The sequence below is a fragment of the Pithys albifrons genome, chromosome 19 (assembly GCF_047495875.1).
Source record: "Pithys albifrons albifrons isolate INPA30051 chromosome 19, PitAlb_v1, whole genome shotgun sequence".
Taxonomy (NCBI): Eukaryota; Metazoa; Chordata; class Aves; order Passeriformes; family Thamnophilidae; genus Pithys; species Pithys albifrons.
This window is the reverse complement of record NC_092476.1, coordinates 6,595,753-6,615,006: the sequence shown is the minus strand read 5'-3', so window position 1 is coordinate 6,615,006 and position 19,254 is coordinate 6,595,753. Positions and strand designations below refer to the sequence as shown.

Here is a 19,254-nt window from a genome sequence, read left to right as displayed (position 1 = left end):
TTCCTGCTCAATCCCAGCCCTTGGCTGTGGTGCTGCTGCTCCGGGGTTACATTCCAGTTTAAATGTGGGATTGCATCTTGTAAACTAAAGGAGGACAATGAAAATGGATTTTTATTTTTGTCTTTTCACAGAATCACAGAATGGATTGGGTTGGAAAAGACCTCCAAGATCATCAAGTCCAACCCTTGGTCCAGCTCCAGTCCCTTTACCAGATCATGGCACTCAGTGCCACGGCCAAGCTCAGTTGAAAAACCTCCAGGGATGGGGAATCCACCCCCTCTCTGGGCAGCCCTTTCCAATGTCTGATTATTCTCTCAGGAAATAATTTTTTCTGCTCTCCAATTTCCCCTGGCAGAGCTTGAGCCCATCGTGCCCCCTTGTCCTATTGCTGAGTGCCTGGGAGTTTGTAAAAGACAAAAGGATTAGAAGCTGAGGGGAAAGGTAAAACCAGGGCACAGTAAGTGTACAGTGAGATGAATTACCTGAGGGAACAAAGCAAGGAAAGCCAAGGAGTGAGGGGAGAGGTAAAACCAGGGCACAACGAGATAAATTACCTGGGAAAAAAATGAGGGAAAGCCAAGGAGGGAATTAAAGCACAGCCAGTGATTCCAGCCTGGCCTGGGCAATTCCCTGGGTCAGGACTAACACAATGACTTTATGTGGTAACTGGGTTCAGTTCTGGTTCCTGCTGTGTAAGGATATAAAGTAATATAAAGTAAAAGCCAATAAATATCATAAACTCGGGGGTGGGACTTGGCAGAAATCCGTATTGCTTTTATTGCAGCAATTACACTCAGAGGTTCTGGGATAAGGAGGGAACAGGCCATGAGTACATGTTGTCTCTTTTTGTTATCTCGAGTGCAATTGATTTTCACATACAGCAAACTGAAGGTGGATTGATCCCTCAAATTCATGGCACAGTGACAGGATTGCTGGGCTGGCAAACCTGTCCTGCCACACAGCACAAAACACCTGCCTGTGACCATGTTAATCAGAAGGATGGGCAGGGAAGCTGCACTGAGTGCAGCAATGCTCAGTATTTTAGCATTGCAATGGTGTGGGAAGGCAGAATGGGGAAGGACAGTTATTTATTTCTATGTGGTACAAAAGTATAAGCCAGGCCTTAGCCAGGCCCCTCAGTTCAGAAAAGAGACTGAGGGGCTGGAGCGGGGCCAGACAAGAGCAATGAGGCTGGAGAAGGGACTGGAGCACAAGTGCTGTGGGAGAGGCTGAGGGAGCTGGGGGTGTTCAGCCTGGAGAAGAGGAGGCTCAGAGGTGACCTCAGCACTGTCTGGAACTGCCTGAAGGGAAGTTCTGGCCAGGTGGGGGTTGGTCTCTTCTCCCAGGCACTCAGCAATAGGACAAGGGGGCACGATGGGCTCAAGCTCTGCCAGGGGAGACTGGAGATCAGAAGCAAATTCTTTGCAGAGAGAGTGCTCAGGCATTGGAATGGGCTGCCCAGAGAGGGGGTGGATTCCCCATCCCTGGAGGTTTTTCAACTGAGAATGGCCGTGGCACTGAGTGCCATGATCTGGTAAAGGGACTGGAGCTGGACCAAGGATTGCACTTGATGATCTCAGAGGTCTTTTCCAACCCAATCCATTCTATGATTCTAATGCTCAATATTTTAGCATTGTAATGGTGTGGGAAGACAGAACGTGAAAGGACAGTTATTTATTTCTATGTGGTACAAAAATATAAGCCAGGCCTTGGCAACTTGAGCTCTCAACATAATTATCAACTGAAGTCAGTACCTATTTATCTCTCTCTCTCTCTGTATATTTATATATATATATGTATATTTGAGTATATATATATATATATATACATGAAAATGATCAGCAAAGGTGCTCCACACTGTCCATATTAGAATGTTTTGCTACTGTAGTAACAAATCTCTTTCAGTGTGTGCCTCTGTAAGTGTTGACACACTTTAAAGCCACATCTGTCATTAAGCAAAGTGCATGAGTAATGTGAGAAATCAGGAGCAGGGAAAGCAAACACAGGGGAGCCAGTCAACACAAACAGAGCAATGCTGGGATTGACTAATAAAGGGGGGAAACTGTGTTTAAAGAGGAAAAATGCTATTACTTCTATTTATAAGTACTGCATTTACTCACCCAATATTGGCTGTATGGTTTAATGGTCTGAATGCTCCAAGCACTTGCTGTATCCTGGAGTAGTTTGCACAGTGTGGGCTGGTATAGCCAGGGTAGATAGCACACCAAAGCCAGAATTCAGGGAATTTTCATTTCTATTAGTTGGTTTTTTCTTACAGCTACTAACCAGCTCTGCAAGCAGCAAGCCAAGCTCTTAAATTAAATGATTTTGCCTTTCTGAGGTGTTTTAGAGTTTGTAAGTTTACTGTGACTTTTATTTGGGGCTTATTGATATGAAATATTACTAAAATATTGATATTAAATACAAATATGAAAATTTCCCAAGCATTACATTGGCAGATTATCTAAGGCTTTTAAGGATAGAGGTCTTGCAGTATTTCAGTGTGAACTCCCTGGTGAATGTTTCATTTCAGTGAGGAAAGGTGGGTTTTGCCCAAATGCTTGCCTTGCAAGGGTCAGGATAAATGATAAAGGGAGTAGGGAAGGGGTAAGAGGGGACAAGCAGAGTGAGGAACATTTAATTCTGGTCAGTTTTTGTTGCTCTGCTGTTTCTCAGAGATTTGTACCCTGGCTGAAGTTTTGGTGTTTGTCCCTGATTAAAATCAGGATTATTTTACTCTCTGTAGGTGTTAAAAAACTGCTGTGAGAGGGGGGCTGTGGTAGCCTTGCCTAAAGAGATGACTTTAAACTAATGGAAAGAACTTTTAGAGGTTTTTATTTTATTTCTGGTCCTCAGGATTCCTAAGGACTGAGTGTTGCTGCTCCTGCAGGATGGCTCTGAGTGGGAATATTTATTATCCTGTAGTAAGTGCAGAATGCCATGTCCCTTCATTATCGTTTACCAAGTTACTACTCAAGGCAGCTTGGAATTCAGGGTGAAAAGAGAGGAAGGAGAGGAGGGAGTTTGTTTTCTCTGCTGCGGGAACTCAGATATCTTATTTACCTGTGGAAACACAGCCTGAAAATGTTACTTCTTCTCCATGCAGGATTTGTTTCCAACCTGTGCATTATGGACTATTTCTAAAGAGTCTGTGGAAAGTAACCAGGGGAGACCACCCTGTTTTCAGGCAGCTTAAATTCTGTAAGGCTGTTAGAAAGGTTGTAAACAAGAGGTTGATAAACATTAAAATTATGGGTTTATGAATTCATTGTTTTCTTACCAGGAACATCTCTCTGCCTGTGTGAACAAGTCCCAGTGACCCCGTGATGTGTCTGGGAGTATCCAAAAGCAGTCCTAGAAAGCACTCTCCTGACTTTCCATCCTAAATTACCTTGCACTGCTGTGCACAGCTCAGAAATAGTCAAAACAGATTTCTTTGATGTGGTGTAGGAGGAACTGATCTCAGTCAGCTTCACTTGGGAAGTACCTGTTATTTTGTCCTCCCTTCCAAGGAAGCACAGACTGAACATTTCCTTTCTTGTGAGCCATCCAGGGCTAACGTTGGATCCCCACAGGAGCTGCATTCCATTGCTCCTTCCACTGACCTTCGTTTTCCTGCGGTAAATTTTGATGGGTTGTACCTTACACCATATCTGACCTATTTCACACAGGACATTTGTAGCAGTGGGAGGATTTGGGACAATATAAGCCCATATTTCTGTAAGAAAACAGAAAGGGAATGTAGAAATGTGAAGTGAAATTATGAATAACACAGAAAAAATGGCAATATTTTCAGCTGTTTAGCTGTTTATTTGCAATAGCAAGAGGAGATTTGGTACTTGATCCCTTTTCTGCTTTTTGGGAGGAAGAAAGCCCCATGATTTTCCTAGGAATGTACAACAGTCTGTTTTGGCAAGTTGAGAAGCACCAGTCCTTGTTTACTTTGTATAGACCACACAAGTTAATAAACATATGTGATAAGACTTTAGATATGTGTGTCTCCCACTAATCATCATATTTAAGTATAAGTTTGATCAGGAAATGCAAAGTCTGTTCATTCTGTAATCCTGGGGCAGGACTGGAGAAGGTCCTGAGCTGTGGGAGCAGGAATCCTTCTGAAGGGCTGGTACCTCCTCCGTGTCAGGCCAGCTGTGAAGGCACTGTAGGCTCTGAAGACCTTGCAGTCAATTTTCCAGTGGTCTCGTTCAGAATGGGGATTTTTGGTTAGTTGGTTGGTTGGTTTTGTCTGGGGAGCTCTAATGAAAACTGTGGGTTTGTCAGTAGGAATTTGGCATGACAGTTCTTAGATAGGCACTGCAGTTGAGTTTGATGTTACAGGTTGCAAGGTTAGCACGGTAGATCAGTTGAAAGCTGTTCCTTCTTCCATTTTCCTCCCATTTTATGCTTCCATCTTTCTGATGGTTCTATTCTGTTGAGTAATTTTCACCTGCAGTGTTTTGTGAGCTCTTACCTGCTTCTGTTGGGTCAGGAATTATACAGAATATGAACACTTTGCACCTGGAGCTGATGCTGATGCAGCATCATCTGAGCAGTGTCAAGCCTAAATCCTGGGAATGTAGCAGGAAAATCCACCTACAGTCGAGGCTGTGTGGAAAGGAAAGTCAGCAGAGATGACTTTGCTCACTGTCCTTTCCCCCCCAAATTTCCTTGTAAGTTCTGCTTGTGTTTGAAAGAAACGTAAGTTATGCTTGTACCAAGTTCTCTATAATGATAATGCCGGTGTAATTAAGTCTGAAAATCTAAGACTAAAGAGCTGAATTAATTTCCATGAGGGGAAACTACAGTTGCTTTGAATTTTATCCTATAAAAGGATGTATACACGTATTCTTAGGCATAGTAACACTTTTGCTGGCCCCCAAATGGGTTCCAGGTAATGCTGAAGTGTGTTTGCACAAGCCATGAATCCTCTTTTACGATATATCAAGCAGCACTTGAGATATCACTAGTTATACAAAGCAGGCATTCCAAGTTTTGATGTGTTTTTTTTTTTCCTTTTTGGTGCTCTGGAGTTGAACCTTTGAGGCCTTGAAACTGCCCTTGGCATGAATAACTTGCGTATATACCTTGTAGGAGAAAATAATTTATCTTACTAGAGACTTGGCTGAGGTCTGCAACCCATGCAGCTGCTTTCATATGACATTTAGAGGCCTGGAAAATAACACACTTCTGTAGAAAGTGTTTGTCCTGCCACCCCTGGTTGGGAAGCAGCCAAAACACTTGTGCACCAGAATTGCATGTGAAAGAACTACCCTTATGCACAGCCATTAATCCACGTTGTCCAGCATTTCCAACTGAAATGTGCAACTCCAGGGACTTCTTAAAGGCAGTGAATTAACCCAATTGAACAGGCACAGCTCTTGTCTCCTTCCTTGGATGTTGTCCCATGGTTTGCTTTAGGAGAGCACAGGTCTCTCTGTCCCTCATCTCCTTGGCTGGTTCTGGGTTCATCCCGTGGTCTGCATCGTTCTCTTGGAGTCTGACACGGCATCACGGAGTGGAAGTGCAGAAGGAAGATGACAGTTGTGGAGAGCAGACTTTCTTTTTCTCATCTGCCATCAGTGCTGAGCCATGTGTAGCTTTGTACAGATCACATCACTGTGCTGCTTTTTTCCCTGTTTTATTTTCATATGCTCGTGATGTACACGACTGCTGGAGGGGGCTGACCCTCAGCCTGTGAATCACTTGGTGTTTCACTGTACTGATATCTGGAGGGATTAGTCAAAGGTACCTTGGAAGCCTCTCTCAGTTTGTTTTTTTTCTCCAGAGCACAGAAGCTGAGCCCCATAAATAATGCAGCTGATATCAGGAAGAAGCTGGAGGTGTAGAATACGTAGCGGAAATCACTGGTTATGTCTACAAGGAGACCTGAAATAGAAGCCAAAGAGAAGTTGTACACTAAAGGCATAAATTTACATGAATGTGAAACCTAAGTCATTCAGCAAACTGCATACAAAGGCATACATTGTCTGATGTGTTCTCTTCTCCACATTCTAGGGGTTGTTTTTTAGTTTGGGGGTTTTGGGGAAGGGGATTTGGGAGTGTTTTGTGGTTTTTTTGTTTTTTTGTTTGTTTTTTAGAACAACTAAACAGAGAAATATCTCAAAGTTTACATATTAGGGTCTCTAAACTGAACACTTGTCCCTAATACTGTGCAATGAGAGAGAAGGAAATTCACAGCACAGCAAGATTATGACTAACATTAAGCCACCTCAATACAGACCATTTAGAAGTGTGATATGTCAATGAGTAATTCAACACTAATGTTAGAGCTGAAAGGAGATGCTCATGTCAAATATGTGATGCCTTTTGTATAGGCTGCTTATTTATATGGAAATGCTGGAGTAATGTTTATTTGCTTGTATTTTTCAGTAAAGATTGGTGATGTTTCTTTTCATAGAGTGTTTTTCTGTAGTGGATTTTAAGACTTCAAACAGAAATGGTGCTGCTTTTACTGTGCTTTGTTTTGCCCATCTGCCTCTCCTGTCAGAGGTGTCCAAGAAAGGACCTTTTTTGCTCTTTGACACACTAATGCTGAGGAATACCATGAAATATGGTGCATATTACCATCAGTTGATTGGACCAGACAGTATTTGCCTGCTGAATAGCCACAGTTCATTGTCTGGAGAAGAGAACTAAAGCCTGAACTGAGGATTCATGCTCAGGTTGACATTTGTTTGTTAGTCTTTTGAATTTGCTGCTGTACTGCAGGAGCAGGTGCATCTTGGACAGGTCATTTAGTGGCATTTGGAGTGAACTGTGAATAATTTATTGGATTGAGGGTCATGGCTAACTCCTTTCTTGTCTCCAGAGAAAAATTAATATGCTCCAGAACTTAGAAAGAAGGTCAAATAGAAGCTTTTACTATAAGGCTTTTGAATAATGTAGGACTGGTAATCATTCTGATCACAGTTAATTTGTTTAGTGGGATGTTCACAATTCCCTGAGACTGTGGATAAAACAATGCAAACTGACAAAGCAGTGAAACAATTCACAGACAGCAAGACCCTACCCCAGTAATTCCTGTCTTCTTGTCACTCAGTGGGAAAAAGCTCTCATTGCTCCCATAGCTGTCAGCTTACCAAGTGAGTAATTTTTTCACTGCTTGCTAAAGAAATGACCCTCCTTCAGCAGACAGAAGGGGCTGATCAACCTTCCAACCCTCCTTTTTATACTGCTCCTTTTGCATAACTCACTTGCCTGCATGGATTTTGAAACTCCCTTAGTCCCCTTTTTTAAGATCCCAAACACTTGCCACCAGTTCCCAAACCACTCTTTTCCCCATCCTGCTTTCACAACTTCACCCACCTGTGAGTGGTGGCCCGAGGAGGAGGGTGATGCTCTCCAGGATGGTGAAGAGCCCCAGAGCACTGGAGAACCTGTCCATCTCCACCACATCCATCAGCACCTGGAAGGTGAGCGCCCCGACCCCGCTCATGGCTATGCTGAGGATGACGCAGTAGAGGATGAGGACACTGAACTGGGCTGAAATGACACAGATGAAGTTGCTCAGCCCACAGAGGAGCACGGCCAGGCTGAACAGGTAGATGCGTCTCCCTGTGAACACGCTGTGTCCCGAGAGCAGCCCCGTGAGAGGGCGGATGAAGATGTTGATGAAGCCGATGACGGAGATGAGGAGAGCTGCCCTGCGCTCCTCCACCCCGTTGTGGATGGCATAAGGCACAAGGTAGACATGGGGTAAGGCAAACCCCATCATCATCCAGGTCACTCCAATGGTGTAAATCTGGTAACCTTTGTTTTGGCAGAAGATGTCAAAAGCCAGGTACTTCTGCAGCACCTGGAAGCATGTTGTCCTCCTGGTGTGCTGCTGGAGCATGGCATGGGAAGGAGATGCTCCGTTGGACAGCTGTGCCTCCTCTGCTCTGCTCCCTGGCTCCTCCCCAGGCTTGGGTGGCTGTGGAAGTGACCCAATGGGTCTCATGATGGCTCCACAAACGCAGCAGTTCAGGAGTATTCCTCCAAAGATGAGGAAAGTGTTTCTCCAGCCCATCTCATCCAGCAGGTACTGGGAAAGCAGCGGCCACAGCGTGAAGCCGAGGGAGACGCCGGTGGAGGCCACGGCGTTGGCCAGAGTCCGCCACCGCACAAAGTAGTATCCCAGCACAGTCACCCCTGCCTGGAAGCTGAAACACGATCCCAGACCTAAAGGTGAGAGTAACAGAGTAAATAGCAGCACATGATCCCTCTGCATTGTCTTAAAGGGTGAAAAGAACCCAGATCTGGGGGGGTTCCCACAGTGATTTTATCTGCTGCAGAAGCATTTCCTCACCTGCCAGGCTGCACAGGCCCAAGGGGTTGATTAATACTCAGAAACCCCACACCAGGAATGAAGAAGGATATTTTGGTAAATTAAACTACTTGTGCTCTCGGGTACAGTGAATGTAGTGATCTAAACTGACATTGGTCTGGGGCATGTTGCTGTTCCTAAAATTGTTGTGAAATTGTTCATTAGAAAGTTGGTTTTTTATACCATGTGCAACAACCAATTCTGTCACTTTCTTCAGGGCTCAGGGAGTTGCTTGTTCTTCTGCCTGTGCAGTGGCCACAGTTTAGCTTGCAAGATCCAGCAGGATTGGTCCCAAAGTAAGGAATTAATCTCTTTGTGTTATTAAAAACGCAGAGTTGAATGTCAATTGCACAGGAGAAATATTTGGAAAGGAAAATTTCCCATCTGTTACTTCTGTTCAAAACCAACACGGTCTTTTGTTAGAAAAAGTTGTCTCCACATTTCCCCAGACTGGGAGTGGTGAAATGTAAACCCAGGGAACCTGGGAAGGACATTATCCCAACACATCATGTTCCAAGATTGAAAAAAAAACAACACAAAAAAAAATCCTCCTTTATTGAATTTTGCCCTCTGGAGCCCTGTATTTTTTACAGAGAGAAGCACTTCCCAGAGAGCTTGGCTGAGCGAGGTGTGTGTTAAAGGGTGTGAAGGCCAAGTCTAGTGGCTGTAGGATTCCTGCTGCCCCGGGGGATGTTTCATTCTCCTATTTCCCAGAGGAATAGGAAACGTGAGCACTTAGTCAGAACCCTCCCCGTCCCCCTCTCCCAGTCAAGCAGAGCTGGGTTTCCCTGCTGCTCCCTGGCACGTACCGGTGATGAGCCCAGCTGTGAGGTAGAGCTGGCTGATGGACTTGCAGAAGGAGCTGGTCACCATTCCCAGCCCGCTGAGGAGCCCTCCCAGCATCACGGCAAACCTGCAGCCAAACCGCTTCACCAGGAGGCTGCAGAGGGGCCCTGGAAGCAGGGAGGAAAAGGGGAAGCAGTTAGGGGGGAAGGGAATATTCTGTACCTGCTGAATTGCTGCAATTATCAAACGATTTAGTCTAGAGACCCTGAGGGTTGTCCCACCAGCTTTATGTAGCTGGGGAAGCCAGGAAGAGAAAATATAGTCCCTGATCCTTCCAAGTGCTTGTTCAAGCTGAGGGAAAGGCTCCTGAGATCTGCTGGGATTTTGGCCACCAAGTAGGTTGTGATGGATTTTCATTAAAACCCTTGGAAATGGACTTTTGCTGAATTCTGTGAGGTTGTTAATAACTGGTTTGTTAATGACATTAAGCAGCCTTCATTTTGGGGTAGGGAAAGATTAGTTCAGACCTGCAGAACATCAGTGGAAAGCATGTGATTCTCTCAGAAGAGGATTTGAAGGCAGAGGTTTTTTTCCTGTTCCTTTGAGGATCCTCAAGGTTTTCCAGGTTTTATTATTTTTTTTCCCAATTCTGGACAGTTAAGGTGTAAGGTGTGTATACTTTATATATAAGGTATGTAAGCAAATGTAAAATGATGGTAAACTGCAGAATTAGGAGTCAGCCAGTGTAGAGAAAATAACCTGTGGCATGTTTGTCACCTAAATCAATGTCTGGTTTGAAATAAAATCCACACAGTCAAGGGAACAGTGGAACATTATTTAAATTAGGAGTGCAGCTGTCTGTATTTTGATCTGCTTGGGAGATTTTCACCTCAGACTTCACTAGCCTTTGAAAAAGTGTCCAGCAAACGTGACAGGGTTATTTTTCCTCCTGCTGAAGACATTAAGGATGGTACTGCTGTTTAACCAACCCAAGTAGCCAGAAGGCATGAATTAAACACTCCAAAATAATGAGACTGGCTCTAAAAACCATAAGGGTTTTTCATTATTTGTTCCTGGTAACTTGCTGTCTGTGTTTCAAATATTATTTCTCATTTGCCTGGGGCTTTTGTGCTTTCCTTTGCAGAAATAATAAAAAAGTGCCGCATTTGTATGAGTAAGTCCAGAAAGTTCTGTGTGCAAGAATACCTGTAAGGGCCTGAAATCCCCTTTTGGAGGCAGGTATGGGATCCTGAGCGCTCTCAAATGATCTTATAGAAAAATAATCATGAATGGCTTTTACCTGGGAATGTAGCACAGGTAATGAGATATGTTGGCTGAGTTATGAGCTATTGTTTGTGCTGTGCCCTTCCTTGTTCCCTTCCACAGCTCTGTGGAGCTGCAGACAGCTGTCCTGCAGGGAACCTTCTCCCTGCCTGACCACCCTGAGAACGGCCTGCTCTGCCCATTTCCCTCCCTCATTACCAACTTTTGCAATAATATTATTTTTTCCCCTTTGGTGCCTCTGAATTAAAAAGAATAAAGGTGAAGAAAGGAGAGGAGCTTCTCTGAGGGACACTGGTGACAGCAGAGTGCAATTCTGGGAAAGATTTAAGTGCCAAGGTGATGGATGTAACCAGAGAACCTGAATCAGACAGAGCCTGGCCCACTGCAAAGGAGATCAGAAGTTGCAGCAAAAGCCATACATGCCTGGCCTGAGAGGGAGGAGAGGCTTTGATCCCTGTTTATTTTGCTGTTTTTTCCTTCCTGGTTTATGGTCACATTACTCCTGCCCTGTGCTACTGGGGAACAAGAACAAGCACCCTGTGCTGTAACAGCCTGCAAGAGGAGACATAACTGGCAAGGAAAGTACAACTCTTTGGCTGTGCCCTGACAAAATCTTCTGGGACTATCACTAATATGAGGCTATTCTTTCCTTGTCTAGTTTACAACTTTTGGATCAATTTATTGACTGTCTTTATATCAGTTTTTACTGTGGTTCCAGCTTCCTACACAACAATTACTTCATTAAAGGTTATTGGATAATTGATACTTTCTTGTGCATATTGCCAGAGTTGTCCTTCCTGGATACATTGGGACCAAGCTGATAAATAGACAACCCAAAGCCCACTAGGCAAAAGAAGCCAAGTACCCAGTGTGGCCCACGTATCCAAGCTGCTCCTTGAGCTCATACCTGCTCCCTTCCAATGCTGGTGAAAGATGACACCACGTTATTATATAACAAAAAGCAGAGCCCAGAGTCACACTGAGGTGAAGGCTGTGGCTGCTTCTGAGACCATTTCTCAGAGCCAGCAGGTCCCAATTGGATCCTTCCCGCTAACCACAGCAGGACCACAGGGGACAGAAGGCAGCACAGGGAATGCCCAGGAGCTTTGGAATTCAAAGCCCCAAGGACACTGCTCTATTTCTGCTGACTGTCAGTGATGATTCCTCTCTTTGTCACTTCCCCTGAGCTCTTTTTCCATCTGCACCTTGATATTCTGGGCCCAGCTCTTCCTGCTAAGGTGCAAACTCTCAATTCCATGCCAGTTGGCTCTCAGCCAAGTCCTGCACAGGGGAGACTGAACCAGCCACAGCCTTCACCTCAGTGTGACTCTGGGCTCTGCTTTTTTATATAATAATGTGGTGTCATCTTTCACCAGCATTGAAAGGGAGCAGGTATGAACTCAAGGAGCAGCCTGGATATATGGGCAACACTGGGTGCTTTGCTTCTTTTGCCTGGTGGGGTTTGGGTTGTCGGTTGATCAAATGAACACAGGAGTTGTGGAGATGAGGAGGGGTCAGTGAAACACAGACTACCCCTTAGGAAGTCCTCAAGCTGCGGGAATTTGTTTTTCTTCTTTTTACAGAAATAGAAGAGAATTCCCCTATCTGTGTGTGGAGTCTGGGACCACTGCCCTGTGCTGCTCCCACATTTTCCTTGTGGAAAGGGAAAAACCCACTGATTCTCTCCACTATGCCCACAGCACAACCCCCCTCCACCCAGAGGGTGCCACCTGACCCACATTCTGCACTGATCCAGCCCTGCTCTCGTCCACCCGATGCCAGCGTGGGTGTGATCTCTGTGCCACCGCCCAAGGAGCTGCTTTTAAGGCTCTGCCTTGGCTGGCAGCTTGGAGGAGCCTGGCTTTTGGCACCTCTCCAGCCCCGAAGAACAGTTGTCATGTGGCACTTGGAAGGAGATGTGCTCCTGTGGACAGAGGATGAACCAAGAATGTACCCAAGCTCCAGCACTATATGCTGGTTTTATTCAAGGAGCTGCTGCAGGAAATAACTTGCTGTTATTGCTGGTCTGGAAAAACTGCGCTTGAGAAAGGGAAACCTTCTTTGACCAAAGGTCTTGGTTGACTCTGAGAGTGACAGAAGGGTATCTGTGGATACTTAGCTTTGGACTGTAGGATCCAGGTGGTTGAGAGGTTCTGTGCACTGCCACCCAGTCAATCTTGCTCGACCTCTCAGTCCCTTCTGCTGCCCACCATAATGAAATGCCATTCCCAGCGTTACTCACCCCCTCCATGCAGCACGGCCACCATGATGGATGGGAACCACGACGTCTCACTGTTGCTGGCCTGGAACTCGTGCTGGAGGTCTGTGAAGAAGACCCCAATGCAGCAGGGGAAGCCCAGTGTCAGTGCCTGCAGCACCACTGCAGCCAGCAGGACCATCCACGCCCATCCCTGGTCCTGGGGCTTGGCAGCAGCGTGTCCTGCTGCTCCTCCTTGGGACATGACAGCTGCTTTCTGCTCCAAGCCAGCCTGCTGGGGAAGGGAGTGCAGCCACCATGCAACCCTCAGCCCAGCGAACAGGCCTTCAGGGAACAGCTGATGGTGTTCCCGAGGCTCAGAGCACTGGTGTGTCCCACACCTTTTCCAGCTGACACTCTAGACTTCTTGCTCTGCATTTCTTCCAGCACCTCCCTTCCTCCTCGCTGCAGGATCCTGGCACCAGATTGCTTAAGAAACAGCTGCCTTCTCCTTTTATATTTCACAAGACTGTGGCCACAGCCAGGTAGAGGAGAGGACCACACCTCCTCTGAGGTATGAATTGGCTTTACCGAGTTCCGCCCTTATTTTCCCTTTCACCTGCTTTCATCATACGGAGTCCCCTTGCTGGCAATGGCTAAGGTCACTCAGTCCCCGTGCTGAGAAGAGGAGGAAACTGCAAATGCCAAGAAAAATAGAAACATGTAAAGGTTGCATGTCTCAGCAGAGGTCAGTGTGAGCCTTTTGGGAAAACTTTACCTACTTACAAAGTGCTAGTGGTGAAAAAACATTTTAAAGCCATTAACTAATTAGCATCCAGTGATGGCAGATAGGCTTTCACTTTACCTCAGTTTAGATCTAGAACTTCTGTGAGATCTCAGTTTTTAATTTCTCTGAGCCTGGCAGCACAAAATGTATGGCAATAGCATTCCCCATCCTCTCCACATGAATAAACATGCACAAAATAATAATCTCTGGCAGCTGGATGAGCTCAGAAAAAGTGCCCGTAAGGTCACTGCACAGCGCAATATTTATTTAGCACTCAAATTGTGCTTTTTCCCCTAAAACAACAGCTACATTTAGGTTTTGTGCACAGATTTAAGGATGAATAATAGTTTGGTTTTGCTCATTATTTCAAATATGCCATGGTGGCAGAAAGTTAGTTTCATACCTCAGGCTGGAGACCAGAACTGGTCAAACGAAGGGCAGCGCCGCGTGGCTGCGGCTCATCCCCGGTCAGCTCATGGCCCACAGTCAGATACTTCCGCTTCAGTAGCGACTAAAAGCTTTGATGAAGTCTTTTGCAATATTAACCTAGGCATCATTTCTGTAAACAGGGCTCTTATGCTGGCTGGCTCACAGCCAGAAATGAGATAAAAAAAAAGGCTGGGAGAAGAAGGGGCCCGTGGGAAGGGGCTCTGAGATGCAAATCACGGTGTTGGTGCTCAGAGCACTTTAATCCTTTGTCCACTTTAGCTGGGCGCAGATAATGCAACTAATTCAAGTGCTTGTCTCTCTGGTGTGAATTAGCTGGATGACAGCCTAAAACCTCTCCCCGGCAACAGCAAACCTGCAAAAAAAGGCAGAAGCACAGCCCCTCTCTGTTCCCAGCTGCCCTGTCCAGCTCTTGAGTTTGTCCAGCAGATTCCTGGCTCCCCTCACATCTCCCTGGACGCCTGCTCACTGGGGAGAACTCTCCTGTGGGGCTGCAGACCCAGTGGCTTTCATCCACCTTCTGGCCCAGGACACCTTTTCCCGTGGGCTGCCCGACCTGCACAATTGCTGCAAGGACCCTGGAGATCTGCTGCCAAGTGCCACAGGACCTCCTGGTTGCCTCCTTGCTGCCTCGTGCCTGCACAAAGGTAAAGGAACAAGTTTGTTCCAGCCCTGGCTTAGCTGGCTGTGCCACACCAAGGAACAGCAGCAAACCCTTGGATTAACCCTTCCAGGGTAATCAGAAGGGATGGACAGTGTGAATGTGGAGGGGTAGTGTGTGTTCTCTCCTGCTCCTACAGGCTTGATGCCCTCAGACAACCTGCTCCTGGTGCTGAGCAGGAGGTGACAGACCAGGGACATCTGTGAAACACGGGCAGACTTTCACATGCATGTGACCATCCCGTGCTAACAGTGTTGGGAACAGGATTGGAGTTCACAGCAATAGCCACACCTGGGTGCCGACTGCAAACACTGTGCTTTTGTTGCCAGCAGATGAACTGGTGCAAAAGAGCTTCCCTCTCCCAGCCTGTGCAGCACCTGGGGACACACAAGTGCACTGGATGGGACAGATGGAGCACTGACTGTTTCACTATTTCCCTCCAGCCACTCTCTGCCAGTCACTGTCTGCCCTGATGAGCTAATCTCTCATCCACATCTGAATGTTATACCTCTTCTTCCAGTGTCCCCCAAGACATCAACATTCGATCCTTCTTGGATTTCCCCATCTGGAGCAGCCCTAGCAGCTGTTGTTTATGGCAGCAGACCAGGAGTGCTCACACAGTGACTCTCCGTGCTTCTTCTGTGCCTCAGTTTCCCTCAGCTCTGATGGAGAACAAGCAGCTGCTGGGATGAGGGCTGCTGGCTGCTCCCTGCAAGGCCAGGCAATCCTTTATGCTGAGGGACACAAGGGGCTGGAGCATTTATGTGGCTCAGCTCAAAGGAAGAGGTTTATATTTAGCAAATTCAGGTTTATATTATGCAAATAATGATGATAATTATGTATTGTCTTCAGTAAGAGCTTGCAGCTGGTAGGCACCTCTGTAGGGAGATGAGCAGCCCAGTTCTCCCCTGCTGCCACTCAGAAGGGACACCCAGCCCAGAGTCTAGCAGGGAATTCTGGAGTGTGACTGGGGGGAGGCAGAACCTCTGCCCCCAGCAATGGGCCTTGGAGGTGTGTTCAGAGACTGGAGAATGCCTGTAGCTTGGGAGCAGGGATGGGAGTGGAGAAGCAGCTTTCTTGCATCCTCCTGCTGCCCAGCTCAGCCCCACTGTGCACTGGACATGTATTTTATGAATGTGTAAAATAAACCACATGCACAGAAGTGAGATGTTTACTGTAAACTGAGCGGGGTAGCAAACTGCTTTTTGGGGTCACTCAGTGTCTGCTGGGGGTAGGAAAGCCAAGCACTTCTCTTGGTAAACACCTTTATAAGTGACTTTTTAAGTACCTTTGCCATCCTCTCCAACTTAGGCTGTATTATATTCTAGCTGACTTTTCCAAGGTCACTCAGTAAGGTGACAGTAGAGAATCCAGATATAGCTCTGATTAAAGCCCTGGCCCAAGTGGTGCAGCCTGGCCCAACACTACGGGCTCCTCTCTGCCGGATATGACTTGTCAGCAGCCTCTTACAGCCCTCAAGGGACAGGCTGTGCCTGGGGCACAGTGGAGGCGGCTGCAAGTCCCTGCTCTCTGGCTGTCCTTACAGGCATGTTATGTCTCAATTAGCTCAGGAGCCTCTGCAGCAGTTTTGGGGCTGACCATATCTTAGGGACGTGGTTTAATGGTGGCCTTGGCAGTGCTGGGTTAACAGCTGGACTCGATGATCTCAAAGGTCTTTTCCAACCCAAATGGTGCTGTGATTCTCTGTGCCTGGAAACAAAAGTGCAAATGTCTCAGAGCTTGCAAATCACTTTTGAGAAAGACCAATTGAATGTGTTCCAGAGATCCAGATTAACAAATCCTCTGGCAGATTGAATCCCACAGAAGAAATGGAGAGGTATTTGTTTGGAGTTTTGTTTTGTGTTTAAAGCAAGAGAAACTAAGCAACACTTCAGCTGTGGGATTGCAGAGCCATTTGTGGAAGGGAGCTGTTACTGCCCCAGGTTCAGTCACAAATTAAACTCCTGCTCTGATCACACCTTGAACCTAGACAGATCCAGCAGAAACTGAGCTCTCAGAGCACCTGAGAACAGATTCCTAAGGCTGGACAGAATCTGAACACCCCTGGCAAAACCCCTTCAGAACAGCTCTGCTGATACTGAGGAAATGGGACTGTACCATGGCTGAAGTGCTGGTATCTCATGAGTTTCCCCAGCAGTTTCCATAGCATGACTCCCACATCCTCCCCTTGCAAAAAGGATCAGGGTCCTGCCTACACTAATTGCTCTTAATTAGCCTGACCAGCCTCATCTATGTCCTCCTCCCACACACCCCCCACCTCTTTGCTCCCCCACAGCATTTAAGCCCAGCTTCTTGCACAGGTGAGTCTTTGCTCTGTCTTGCCACTGCTTTCTGTTCCCCAGCGCTGACTTTGGGTCTGCTGTGTGCTCACTACTCACCAATAATGTGGGTGTTAGACTAGAGAAACGGCCTGTTTTGGGGCCAGGTTTAATGACCATTACCCAGTGCTGGGGATAACACAGCCTAGCCTGGAGATGGGAATTGGGAGCTGAGGAGGCAGCAGCTGGCACCAGAGCATGCACTGACAGCTCCCATTGTGCTGCAGGAATTCAGCAAGATGTGGCTTGCCCCAGCTCTTTATCCTGGTGGCAAATCTCTGGCTGGTGGGTGATTGCAGATGGTTTGTGTGTGTGCTGGCCCTTGCCCTCCTGACTGCCTCCATGCCCCTGGTCCCTGGCTGTGGCTGTCCCAGTGCCATCCGTTGTGCAGCTGGTGCAGTGCCAAGAAGGGCAGCATTCCCTGAGGCAATTGGGGTGGCTCTGGAGATGAGTCTGAGCAAGACATGCTTGTGCAAACTCCTGCTGGAGGTGGCTTTGGAAGAGGCTTTGGCTTACATGGTGTGACACCCTGACCTGCCACATTGACCTGCTCTGCACTGGGAGTGGGCAGAGAGAGGGACTGATGGTGGCAGAGGGTACCCAAACAGATGGAGGCCCTTGCTAGGAACCTGGCTGAGGATATTGAGAGTATTTGGAAGCTGCTGGTGCTTTTTCTCCCAGCCATTTCCTTCATTTGAATGGTGAGGAGGGTGGTGTGATCCTTGGAAAGTGGGGCTTTTGAAGAAATGGAGTTACCTTGTCATTAAGGAGTTTCCCTGCAGTAGGTGAGGGTGTGGCAGAGGGAAGGGGCAGTGGGGCTGTGTTAGGGTCTGACCCTACTGCAGCCCGTCTCTTCCATGCAGTGACATTTGGGAGCCCTCAGCAGTGGTTGAGGGTTCTCTCTATCAAGCTCTTAATTGCCATTTAGTTGGCTTTTATTAATAAGGAATAAGGGTCTTGGTGGGAGAAGGATCAAGAGGAGTGTTTCCCTGTGCCTGGCTGATGGATCCTTGGAGCAGGTGGAGGAGGTCGTGGGGGGCTGAAGCAGCCAGAACTTGTGGAGTGTGTTTTTTAGGAAGCCAGCAGGTTTTGGGGCTCTAGCTTGCCAGCTTTGGCTGTTTGGGGTGTTCAGCTTGGTGATTTCTGGAAAAGGAAAGGCAGGAGCTCTTCATCCCACTGGGAAGTGCAGGTCACTGTGCACCATAAGGGTCATGTAATCAGGGTTGTATGTGGAAACAGCAAAACGTGGCCTGGAGCCTTTGTTTTGTGGGCAAATCTCCTTTGGTTTGGCCAATACAACCATCCCCTTTCTTTCTTTTTACATGTTTCTCTGCATTCAAATTGTAGATAAAAACCCACTGGAACCCTGGGATGAGGATGATAATTTCCTAGTCCTTTAGTGCCTACTCTTGCCTGCTTTTCTGAGACACCTTGAACTCAGTGCCCAGGTGAAATGCTCGTCTTCTTGCTTGGTTGCCCAAATGGATTTCCTCATTTTTAGCTGCTGTCATTTTGAATTTATCAAGGTCACTGGTGCATGTTTTCCTGCCTGTGCTGAAAGACCTGCCACCCAGACTGCCCTGAGTTCAAGGATTTTCTTGAGATAGAGAAGCCTGCAGACCTCTTAGGTCACCTAAGATCTGTTTGAAACACATGAAACTTGAGGACTCCTTGCACTTCAGACTGATGGTAGACTTGTATCACATTCCCATCTGCTGAAGTCTGGGGAACCCCTAGGAATAAGTTGCTAATAGGAAATATTGCCAGAAGTCAAATACCTTTTGAGATGAGCCTTTGCTGATGTGTTACACCACAATCTGAAGGCAATTACGAGGGCACTGCAGATCCTTTACTGTGGTTTGGAGAAACCAACATGTTTCTCCAGCCCTGGAAGCCAGAAGGTATGTGGGGGGTATTTCCCTATAAGAAGGTTGGGTTAAACCTTCAGTAACTGCCTTAAAACCAGATCTAGGTGGAAGGCCATGGCTGAGGTCCCTTGTTTCCCAAACAAGTTAGTAAGCTGGGTGGAAAATATCTGCAGGTTTCCTGTCTGCAGAGAGATCTGGGTTGATTACTTTGTGCCAGGTGAGGGTGGGTGGGTCAGTGACGAACTGACCTTTGTTTTTATGTGAGAGCCTGAGGCAGAGCAGGACAGGGCATGGGGGTGTTGTGCAAGATGCACATGTGGCTGTGGCAGGGCCTCTGCACCGCTGGGTTTCACTCTCCCATGGGTGTGTGGAGAGGAAATGCAGCCACAGCTTCCACTGCTTTTTGCTGGAGCCCCAGGCCAGGCAGTGGGATGCTGATAGGTATGTGACACTGCTGAAATCCTTTCCCATCTTTAATGTCAGTTAGGGTTCCCTATTTGTCCACTGACATGGGCAGATAGGCCAGAAAAACAAATTAATTCATTTGTGTTCCAGGCAA

The 19,254-nt window shown here is 46.9% G+C and overlaps 1 protein-coding gene across 1 annotated transcript; it reads right to left on the bottom strand.

The window, feature by feature from the left end:
• Window positions 1–3,790: 3,790 nt before the first annotated feature.
• SLC16A5 (solute carrier family 16 member 5) lies at window positions 3,791–13,991 on the bottom strand. The gene is made up of 5 exons (XM_071573812.1): window positions 13,784–13,991; window positions 12,639–13,288; window positions 9,136–9,279; window positions 7,327–8,181; window positions 3,791–5,886 (listed from the first exon to the last, which is right to left on the bottom strand). The coding sequence occupies exons 2-5, from the start codon at window positions 12,856–12,858 to the stop codon at window positions 5,645–5,647; spliced, it is 1,461 nt and encodes a 486-aa protein (XP_071429913.1). The 5' UTR covers window positions 12,859–13,288; window positions 13,784–13,991; the 3' UTR covers window positions 3,791–5,644.
• Window positions 13,992–19,254: the final 5,263 nt, after the last annotated feature.